This window comes from Procambarus clarkii, chromosome 39 (genome assembly GCF_040958095.1).
Source record: "Procambarus clarkii isolate CNS0578487 chromosome 39, FALCON_Pclarkii_2.0, whole genome shotgun sequence".
Classification (NCBI taxonomy): domain Eukaryota; kingdom Metazoa; phylum Arthropoda; class Malacostraca; order Decapoda; family Cambaridae; genus Procambarus; species Procambarus clarkii.
This window is the reverse complement of record NC_091188.1, coordinates 40660032-40671891: the sequence shown is the minus strand read 5'-3', so window position 1 is coordinate 40671891 and position 11860 is coordinate 40660032. Positions and strand designations below refer to the sequence as shown.

The window sequence follows — 11860 nt, the reverse complement described above, 5'->3', positions numbered from 1 at the left end:
CCCCCTCCACCACACCACAGAGCCCCCTCCACCACACCACAGAGCCCCCTCCACCACACCACAGAGCCCCCCCCCACCACACCACAGAGCCCCCCCCCACACCACAGAGCCCCCCCACACCACAGAGCCCCCCCCACCACACCACAGAGCCCCCCCCACCACACCACAGAGCCCCCTCCACCACACCACAGAGCCCCCTCCACCACACCACAGAGCCCCCTCCACCACACCACAGAGCCCCCTCCACCACACCACAGAGCCCCCTCCACCACACCACAGAGCCCCCTCCACCACACCACAGAGCCCCCTCCACCACACCACAGAGCCCCCTCCACCACACCACAGAGCCCCCTCCACCACACCACAGAGCCCCCTCCACCACACCACAGAGCCCCCTCCACGACACCACAGAGCCCCCTCCACCACACCACAGAGCCCCCTCCACCACACCACAGAGCCCCCTCCACCACACCACAGAGCCCCCTCCACCACACCACAGAGCCCCCTCCACCACACCACAGAGCCCCCCCCCCCACCACACCACAGAGCCCCCCCCCACCACACCACAGAGCCCCCCCCCCACCACACCACAGAGCCCCCTCCCACCACAGAGCCCCACCACACCACAGAGCCCCCCCCACCACACCACAGAGCCCCCCCCCCACACCACAGAGCCCCACCACACCACAGAGCCCCCCCCACCACACCACAGAGCCCCCCCCACCACACCACAGAGCCCCCTCCACCACACCACAGAGCCCCCCCACCACACCACAGAGCCCCCCCCCACACCACAGAGCCCCCTCCACCACACCACAGAGCCCCCTCCACCACACCACAGAGCCCCCTCCACCACACCACAGAGCCCCCTCCACCACACCACAGAGCCCCCCCCCCCCACCACACCACAGAGCCCCCCCCACCACACCACAGAGCCCCCCCCCCACCACACCACAGAGCCCCCCCACCACAACACAGAGCCCCCCCCCCCACACCACAGAGCCCCACCACACCACAGAGCCCCCCCCACCACACCACAGAGCCCCCCCCCCCACCACACCACAGAGCCCACCACACCACAGAGCCCCCCCACCACACCACAGAGCCCCCCCACCACACCACAGAGCCCCCCCCCCCACCACACCACAGAGCCCCCCCCCCACCACACCACAGAGCCCCCCCCCACCACACCACAGAGCCCCCCCCCACCACACCACAGAGCCCACCACAGAGCCCCCACCACAGAGCCCCCACCACACCACAGAGCCCACCACACCACAGACGAGTCCTCTTCAGGTGCCAAGCCCCGAGGAAGACTTAGTTCTGTACTAATCTCTTACAACTTGTCAATTATCACAATAAAATTAGCATATAAATATTGAACAGCTGTGTCAAGTGTGTGAATGTGGATAAGTCATTTGAGAGCTAATTTACATAATTAATTTGAGAGCTAATTTGCATAATTAATTTGAGAGCTAATTTACATAATTAATTTGAGAGCTAATTTACATAATTAATTTGAGAGCTAATTTGCATAATTAATTTGAGAGCTAATTTACATAATTCTCTGAGAATTAATTTGCATCATTTATTAGAGAGCTTATTTGCATAATCTTTTATGTGCTCCTACGATATACTAGTGGGGATTTTAATAATGAATTATCCTGAATAATATATTTTATATAGGGGGAAAGACCAATGTTGAGATTGTATGATTCTTATACCTGGTAAGTGCCAGTAATGACTTATGGGGCAGTTTGGAGTGATTACAGGCCAGGGATTACATTTCTGTTCGAGCCCTGTACAGTATATCAAGTATAGGCCTATACAGTATATCAGATATGCCGTGTGTATGGCATACCTGATGTAGTGGGGACAGTCGCCTCGACACCGATTTCGTCTGGGTTCGAGCCCTGGACCAGGGTTCATCAAGAATTCACGCAATCACTTACGAAACCTGTACATCTTTCCTTAATCATGCCAGCTTGTTTGCATTTATTAAACGGTTTACGAATTTCGAAACTTAACAACCCATAAGTTATTACTGCTACAAAGCAACTTCCTGAGCCTCTAGAGTTCGAACTGTTTAAGAAATGTAAAGTAAGGCGCCAAGGAAAGGAAACTATTAGGGGAAAGTGCCAAGCCATTACGACTATATAGCACTTGGAAAGGGTCAGTATAAGGTTTGGGATGGGACAGGAGAAAGGAATGGTGCCCAACCACTTGGACGGTCGGGGCAGTGTTGTTGCCTGCCTGGCTGCGTGTTGACGTGGCCGTTTTGACATGGGGGGGCCTTGCACTTCCTCCTGTTTTGCGGGTGAATTCCGTGGGACTAGAATTCTCGTGCAAGGCTGGTTATCCGGCTATTGAGTTGGTGATGTGCGACATGCTTCGTGTCCCGGTGGAGGTTGTGTATGGAGTTGAGCTTGTTGCGGCCCACCGGGTGATTGTCAAGTTCGTGCGGGAGGAGGAGTATCGGGACTTCCTCCGGCGGAACGAAGGGCGTTCGTTGCAGTTGCCGGATGGCGCCGTCTCCGTTACGATCTCGGATCGAAGTGGTGCCCTGACATATGTTAGTGTGCACGGTGCGCCCCTGGAGTTCCCTGAAGACCTTCTCCGGCGCTTCTTCGGGAGGTATGGTGCAGTCATCAGTGTGCGGGTGAACAAGCTGTCCTCGGGGAAGTATGCTGGGAAGCAGACGAACGTCTGTACCTTAGGTATGCGCCTGCGGTCGGATATCCCATCTTCTGTCCGGCTGCTGGGTTACTACGTTCGGGTGTATTATGCCCGGCAGCCCCGTACTTGTTTCTGGTGTGGCCAGTTGGGGCATCAGGCTGCCGGGTGCTCCGAGGCCCCTGCTGCACCTGTTAACTTGTTTCGGGAAGAGGATTTCCCGCCGCTCCCTCAGGGCGTGGATTCCGGAGATGAAGAGGAGCAGGTCCCGTTCGCTGCTGATGCGGCCCCCCCCCCCCCCTGCGTCACCCGACATGCCCCCGGTGGTTGTTGTCCCCCCTCCGAGTGTTCCGGTGGCTCCTGTCGCTGGTCACTTCGCTGTGCCAGTTGCTCCCGAGGATCTTTCGGATGGTCTCTGCGGGTCGTCTGCGTCTTCCTCGAATCCTGCTGCTGCGCCTGGCCCTGCACCCTCGCCAGGTGTTACGGCTGTGCTGGGTGTTAGGGGGGGCTGCAGAGCGTCCTGTTGTGTGCGGCCCGGTTCCCCCATGTGGTTGAGGCTGCTGCCGTACTGCGTCGGGCGTTGGTTCGCCCGGTTCGTGAGGCCCGTGGTTCTGGGTCCGCCTCTGGCTGTGAGGATATGCGGCCAGTGCCTAAGCGTTCCAGGCGTTCTTCTACTGCTTGGGCTGATGCGGAGGATTACGACGCGGGTGGAGCTTCGGGAGATGATGTGGCGATTCCGGGTGCTTCGCGCTCTACGTCGCTGATGGTGGCTGATGTACATGTGTCTGCTGTTGACGATGGCTGTGCGTCTGATTTACCTTCTATTCTTTCTCCTGCAGAAGGTTCTACGCAGTGGGAGGTGGTTGCTCCTACAGACGTGGGTGGTGAGGGTTCTGGTGCGAGCCGAGGCATCAAGCTGGTACTGAAGAAGGATGCCAAGCGTGGGGGGGGGGTCCCAGCAGGTACAACGTCCGGTGGTTGACGCGGTGCCCTGTGAGGCAGCCGAGGAGCCTCCCAGTGTGCTGCCCATTGCCCGGCCTCGTGGGAAGGAGCCTCTCCCTATCATCCTGGCCTCCGAAGTGGCGCATGATGATCAACATACTTTGCGGTTTGATATTGATGACCGCGTGCGTCCGGTTCCGTGGTGCCCTTCTACCATCTGGATTCGACGGGCTCAGTGTTTTATTATTGAGTGTGCCGGAGTCCATGCCTGATCCTCGTACAGTTCGTACTGAACCTATTTCGGAGGACGTCATGTTACTTTGGGAGGCGTATTGTATTCGCTTCCCGGCGGCGGAGTGGCCGGATAAGTATGAGACATTTGAGTAGTCTGTGTGCTTGGTGTGTGCTTGGTGTGTGATTGGTGTGTGATTGGTGTGTGATTGGTGTGTGATTGGTGTGTGATTGGACCTGTGGTTTGGTTTGTAATGTATTGTACCTATTGTGCGCCCTTCAGGCCGGTGCTTTGTTGTTTTTCTTTTATTTCCGGTATTGTTTGTTTTTTTTGTTTCATTATGTTTCTGTTCATGGTTGTTTATGTCGTAGGCCCTTCAGGCTGGTGTTTAGTGTATTTGAAAATTTTTGTATAAAGTTGTAGTGTTTTGTGTTGAAGTGTCTGGTTATGTTTCATGATATACTTTGTTGTTTGTTTCTCGGTCCTTCAGGCCGGTGCATGTTTGTTGTTGTGTTTGTGCCTGTTTTGTTTTCAGGTGTGAGTGTTTTGCTTGTTTATTTTTATTGTTAATTTTTTATTGAAAATTTTGTATTGTTTATTTTGGCCTAGCTCTTTGTTTACGGGGCGGGTGGTTTGGTGTGTGTGTGTTTGTTTTGTTCCTGTATTGTTTGTGCTGTGCGTTTGTCCTGGTGTTTTTGTATTGCTTTACCTGTTGTACGTATTTGTCCTGTATGTTGTGTTTGGACTGTATTGTGTTTGTCCTGTTATGTTTCCTGTTATGCCTCTTGTTGTATGGTTGGTTTTTCTGGAGGTTTTGTTTTGTCATGTTACTGTGTTTGCTTGTTTGTCATTGTATTGTGTTTTGTGCTTTGATATATGCTGTCATTTTCTGTGCTTTTCTCGTGTGTGTGCTTTTTTTTATTTTTTTTTTTTTGAGATATATACAAGAGTTGTTACATTCTTGTAGAGCCACTAGTACGCGTAGCGTTTCGGGCAAGTCCTTAATCCTATGGTCCCTGGAATACGATCCCCTGCCGCGAAGAATCGTTTTTTCATCCAAGTACACATTTTACTGTTGCGTTAAACAGAGGCTACAGTTAAGGAATTGCGCCCAGTAAATCCTCCCCGGCCAGGATACGAACCCATGACATAGCGCTCGCGGAACGCCAGGCGAGTGTCTTACCACTACACCACGGAGACTGCAAAGTCGGGGACTTGTGCTATGCTGTCGGCCCTTCTGGCCGGTGGTCTATTGTTTTCCTTTCTTATGTATTTTGTATTAGTTTTTATTGTATTTAATTTGCATGCTTTGCATGTGAAAATAAAAATAAAAAAAAAAAAACTTGGACGGTCGGGGATTGAACGCCGACCTGGGTGAAGCGAGACCGTCGCCCTACCGTCCAGAGGAAAAACTTATGGCTGAGTAAATGTTAGATGAATCCAGGTCGTAACTGTTCGGCCAGCAGTAATTGGGTCCCTGGTTGTTAACGGATTGGCGGGTGGTATTCCAGGGGAACTAGTGGGTAAGGCTTACCATAAGCTATGGCATGGGAGGCTCTTAGCCTGCTAACACCACACACAAGTCCACTCCTCTGCTGCCTACCCGTTTAAAATGATTATATTATTATAATATATATATATATATATATATATATATATATATATATATATATATATATATATATATATATATATATATATATATATGTCGTACCTAGTAGCCAGAACGCACTTCTGAGACTACTATGCAGGACCCGATTTGCCTAATAAGCCAAGTTTTCCTGAATTAATATATTTTCTTAAATTTTTTTCTTATGAAATGATAAAGCTATCCATTTCATTATGTATGAGGTCAATTTTTTTTTATTGGAGTTAAAATTAACGTAGATATATGACCGAACCTAACCAACCCTACCTAACCTAACCTAACCTATCTTTATAGGTTAGGTTCGGTAAGGTAGCAGAAAAAGTTAAGTTAGGTTAGGTAGTCGAAAAACAATTAATTCATGAAAACTTGGCTTATTAGGCAAATCGGGCCTTGCATAGTAGGCTGAGAAGTGCGTTCTGGCTACTAGGTACGACATATATATATATATATATATATATATATATACACACATATATATATTATACACACACACACCTCAACAAGCGGAAATGTAAATTTAAATTAAGGAAGTAGAGAATCGGGGGACTAATGGAAACAATCTCCATACTTGGTACTGTGACAGGTGATGGGAAGAGAGTTGTGATCTTGAACATCTTCACTCCCCCACCAAACAGTAGAAGCCCCAGACAGGAATAATGATGATGATGATGATGATAACAAGACATGCATAGATGAATGTTACGAATCTCACTAGGATTCTGCCATTACTCTTGATTCTCATATTACTTTATTGTCTTGTTCTTTAATATAGCATCCAGTTGTATGATATAAGATTTTGTATGTTATATATATATATATTATAGCATGCTGTAGTGTGCCTGAGTTACATTATATTGCATGAGGCTTTTGGGTCTAATTTCTCATGTAGTTTCTCCGTGTGGGCGGTTGACCATATTTGGATATGGCCAGTGTGGGAACAGTGTTGTCAATCGAGTGTTTATAGTTTACCTTGATTTATTCCCATATTTGGTTGCCGTATTGTTGTATTGAATGTTGTACCAGTGTTTACTATTCCTTAGTTTTATAATGTTTTGAATATTAGTGCTGCATTTTGTTGTTAGAATTTCCACAATGTTTGTGTGGACGTTTAGTTGATTTTTTGGTAGACGCTTGGCCTGCGGACCAAGGCGTGGGCAGAAGCGTGGCGGCTGAAGTCGAGAGGAGTCGTGTTTTAAGTTAAGTCATTGGTCACTGTTATTTTAGCCCATATAAATGTTAATTATCTGGTTAGATGATATTGTATATATCTCTCTAATTAATCCATGTCTTAGTGATAGTGCTCATGTCTCGATAAGGAGGTTATTCTATGATTTGCATGCTGAAGAATATTTCTGGGTATTTATTTATACATATAACTATTGTTATGTTTGTCCCCCTTAGCATAAATATATTGTTCTCCATTTTATGCAGTGATGTATTTTTACCCCTAGACAAGTTGGCAAGGCCGAGTTATCATTTTCTTTACACTGCGAGGGGAAGAACCTTATTTAGTCTCAAGGGTGGTAACAATGAACTGCAGAGGGCAGCAGCAACAGCTCAGAGAATGAGAGCGAAGCTGCTGGTCATGGGGGACCTCAATCATGGAGAGATCGATTGGGAATCAAGAAATCCCCCACCCCCCATAGTGGGGAAGAAACATGGAGAGAAAAATTAGTGGAAGTTACAGACAGGAATGTTGAAATACATGTGAAGGAAGACACAAAGGAAAGAGGAGGGGATTCACCGAGCCTATTAGACCTGATTCTTTCCCAGAATGAGGAAGACATTACGAATATGCAACAATAAATACCACTAGGAGCCAGTGAACATTGTGTCCTAGTCTTTGACGACATGATCGAGCTTAAAGTTGTGAACAAGCCCCGAGATCATGGCAAGGTAAGGAAGATTATACTCACATGTGATGAAGACAGTAATAGTAGCAGCATGTTGCAGGAAGACTGAGGCTGCAAGTGTTGCAGGAAGACTGAGGCTGCAAGTGTTGCAGGAAGACTGAGGCAGCATGTTGCAGGAAGACTGAGGCTGCAAGTGTTGCAGGAAGACTGAGGCTGCAAGTGTTGCTGGAAGACTGAGGCAGCAAGTGTTGCTGGAAGACTGAGGCTGCAAGTGTTGCTGGAAGACTGAGGCTGCAAGTGTTGCTGGAAGACTGAGGCTGCAAGTGTTGCTGGAAGACTGAGGCTGCAAGTGTTGCTGGAAGACTGAGGCAGCAAGTGTTGCAGGAAGACTGAGGCAGCAAGTGTTGCTGGAAGACTGAGGCTGCAAGTGTTGCTGGAAGACTGAGGCAGCAAGTGTTGCAGGAAGACTGAGGCTGCAAGTGTTGCAGGAAGACTGAGGCTCCTCCCAGAGTTGTGAGAGACGTGATATGAAGAGCGACTGAAGGAACTGAACCTGACTATGCTAGAATAAAGGAAGGAGCGAGGAGATATGATAGCAACGTATAAAATACTTATGGGGATTGACAGAGTGGAAATAGACAAAATGTTCACACGGAATAGTAACAGAACGAGGGGGGACATGGGTGGAAGCTGGAAACTCAGACGAGTCACAGAGATGTTAGGAAGTTTTCTTTTAGCGTGAGAGAAGTGGGAAATTGGAATGCACTAGAGGAGCAGGTTGTGGAAGCAAACACTATTCACTATTCACAAATACTTCTCTAGATATGATAGAGAAGTAGGACAAGTCATTGTGCTTTAAACAACCGAAGGCTAGAAAGGCGGAATCCAAGAGCCAACGTTCGATCCTGCAGGAACAATTATGCGTGTACACACACGCACACGCACACACACGCACACACACACGCACACACACACACGCACACACACAGTGGTCTTGTAAACTTGTACAATTTTCGGGTAAAAGCAATAGGAGTGAAAGCGTGCTGTAACACACACTGAATATTGTCTCAGGGGAGAGTGACAAAAAAATAAGAAACGAAACACAAAATGATAGAAACGTTTTATTCTCAAAACTTCAAACGAAACAAGCAATCCAAACACAGACGATGAGTCACAATAACGGGGCTGAAGATGTGAAGACAAAACCACACGTCAGAAAATAAAGAAACTGCGACGTTTCGGTCCATTTTAGGAAATGATTATTGGAAAATACCATTATTGGACATGAAGGAACCAGGAGGCACTGGACAGGAGTGGAAAGAAGCAGACGGGAATAATTCAACGATGTTTCTGGCCCTAAATGTGTATAGAATGGTCAGAAAAGTTTCTGGCCCTAAATGTGTATAGAATGGTCAGAAAACAAAATATAGAAGGTTTTCAGGAAAGGCTGTTACAGGTAGAAAATAAAACAGTTGTTAAAGATAATATTTGACAAAGAGCCGAAAGCTAAAATATCAGGAAAAAAATATAAAATTTCAACATACACGAAAGTTACACAAACATTTCTGAAGAGGTAGGTTACAGGTAGGGAGGGGGAGAGGGGGGGGGGGGAACACCCACCGTAAGAATCACAACATTACTTACAACTGTCCTCATCTGCAACTCCCCCCCCCCCCACCCCCACCACACACACACACACACTCGCCCACCCTCTCCCCATCCCCCCTCCTTGGTACTGTCCTACAGCAGCCCCATCCCTAGCCCTCCCACATGCAAGGATAGATCAGGCCAAATACCCAACAATCCAACTTCTCAGTAGACTCCCCATCAACACCCATGTATCACCCCCCCCCCCACCCTCCCCTCTACAAAAGAGAGAACATGTCTTAATATATCTTCAACCATAATTCTGATGTCTGAAGAAACTTCTCGCTCCACAGACTGCTGTGAAGAGAACCCCTCCTCCACACAACCCACAGACTGCTGTGAAGAGAACCCCTCCTCCACACAACCCACAGACTGCTGTGAAGAGAACCCCTCCTCCACACAACCCACAGACTGCTGTGAAGAGAACCCCTTCTCCATACAACCCACAGACTGCTGTGAAGAGAACCCCTTCTCCACACAACCCACAGACTGCTGTGAAGAGAACCCCTCCTCCACACAACCCACAGACTGCTGTGAAGAGAACCCCTTCTCCACACAACCCACAGACTGCTGTGAAGAGAACCCCTTCTCCACACAACCCACAGACTGCTGTGAAGAGAACCCCTTCTCCACACAACCCACAGACTCCTGTGAAGAGAACCCCTTCTGCACACAACCCACAGACTGCTGTGAAGAGAACCCCTTCTCCACACAACCCACAGACTGCTGTGAAGAGAATATTGCCCCAAAAACCATACTGTTGTCCCTATATTAATCTTTAAGTCATTCGATAAACACAGTTTTGGCTTTCCATGAGTAGTATATAATGTGGCAGTGAACGATGGCATCTTGGTCTGTGTGTTGGGAACATTACGTGCCAGGCTGCTCGAACTGCTGCTTCCCACAAGTTCTTCAGCAGTTCGGGACACAATGATGAACAAGCCCCAATAACTTGGCTGAACTAAAGAATGTGACCCACACCTCCCGCTCGTGTTGTTCAGAGACCTTCTGCAGGGACACTGATTATTTGGTTCTCATGTCGCATCTATGCTTTACTTTGTTGTATTCCCTGACCACCTCTATCGTCTCTTCTCGTCTTCCCTCTCCCCCCCTCTCACCTTCCCTCTCCCCCCCTCTCACCTTCCCTCTTCCCCCCTCACCTTCCCTCTCACCACCTCTCTCCCACTCTCTCTTACCTCTCCCCTCTCACCACCTCTCTCCCCCTCTCTCTCACCTCTCCTTCCCTTTCCCCTCTCACCACCTCTCTTCCCCCCCTCACCTCTCCTCATCTTGAACTGACTCCTTCCTCCCACTCTTGCTATGTCACGACTTATCAAGTGTTCAGAATGAATCGGAGCACCGTCACTTTCACTTCATCCACCGTCACTTTCACTTCATCCACCGTCACTTTCACTTCATCCATCGTCACTTTCACTTCATCCACCGTCACTTTCACTTCATCCACCGTCACTTTCACTTCATCCACCGTCACTTTCACTTCATCCACCGTCACTTTCACTTCATCCACCGTCACTTTCACTTCATCCACCGTCACTTTCACTTCATTCACCGTCACGTGGGTTCAGTTATGATGAAATTTTAATGTTTAAATTTTCTGAATCTATATTGAGGCGTAAGTCTACTAATTCTGGCGCACCTCTGAACATTCTGGCGTACATTCAAACTACCTTTCATTTAAAAACCATAGTTAAAAAAAAACACATCAACCTACATGGAAAAGAAACATAACATTAATTTATTAAGATCTAATTTTAAAGTTCTCAGTCTGGAGGAGTTTGGAGTCTGCGCCTCCTAACTGAGTGCTACTTAAAGCAGATCATTTGAGAGTGTCAGGCAATCTTCTCAGCAGGTAATTGGCCAAAGGAGATGCCGTCTCCTAGGGACTTGAACCACCAAGTTATATATATCTAGTGCAAGAAATATATTGGTTGTCTGCGGATATTTGGGTGTTCTGGTTGGTTCGTGTTGTGTGAGGGGCAGCGAGTGGGTTTGGCTAATACAGCACCGGGAAGGGATATGAGGACAAGGAGCCGGGATACGAGGACAAGGAGCCAGGATACGAGGACAAGGAGCTGGGATACGAGGACAAAGAGCCGGGATACGAGGACAAGGAGCCAGGAAACGAGGACAAGGAGCCGGGATACGAGGACAAGGAACCGGGATACGAAGACAAGGAGCTGGGATATGAGGACAAGGAGCCGGGATACGAGGACAAGGAGCCGGGATACGAGGACAAAGAGCCGGGATACGAGGACAAGGAGCCAGGATACGAGGACAAGGAGCTGGGATATGAGGACAAGGAGCCGGGATACGAGGACAAGGAACCGGGATACGAGGACAAGGAGCCGGGATACGAGGACAAGGAGCCGGGATACGAGGACAAGGAGCCAGGATACGAGGACAAGGAGCCGGGATATGAGGACAAGGAGCTGGGATACGAGGACAAGGAGCCAGGATACGAGGACAAGGAGCCAGGATACGAGGACAAGGAGCCAGGATACGAGGACAAGGAGCCAGGATACGAGGACAAAGAGCCGGGATATGAGGACAAAGAGCCGGGATATGAGGACAAGGAGCTGGGATACGAGGACAAGGAGCCGGGATACGAGGACAAGGAGCTCTACTGACGGATACAAAGGGATAGACGAGTGAGTGAAGATCTGTTGACAAATTTAACAGTTGAAAATGTTGACAATTTTATCCACGACAAATGTTTTGTCATTTAACGACAACATTAACCCATGACAGATGTCAAGCATGCGGGCATGGCATGCCATCTACCCCCCCCCCCCCCCCAAGCAGGCACGTACGTACAACAGACCGAAATCCGACCACCATTTACAC

The 11860-nt window shown here is 48.8% G+C and overlaps 1 protein-coding gene across 1 annotated transcript; it reads left to right on the top strand.

The window, feature by feature from the left end:
* The first annotated feature begins 9260 nt into the window (after positions 1–9260).
* Positions 9261–9770, top strand: LOC138372702 (variant surface antigen E-like). Its single transcript, XM_069338213.1, has one exon. It carries the CDS (start codon positions 9261–9263, stop codon positions 9768–9770), a length of 510 nt encoding a protein of 169 aa, XP_069194314.1.
* The last annotated feature ends 2090 nt before the right edge of the window (positions 9771–11860 follow it).

Coding starts and splice junctions, on each gene's coding strand:
- LOC138372702 (XM_069338213.1), top strand. CDS start 9,261: ATGTCTGAAGAAACTTCTCGCTCCACAGACTGCTGTGAAGAGAACCCC.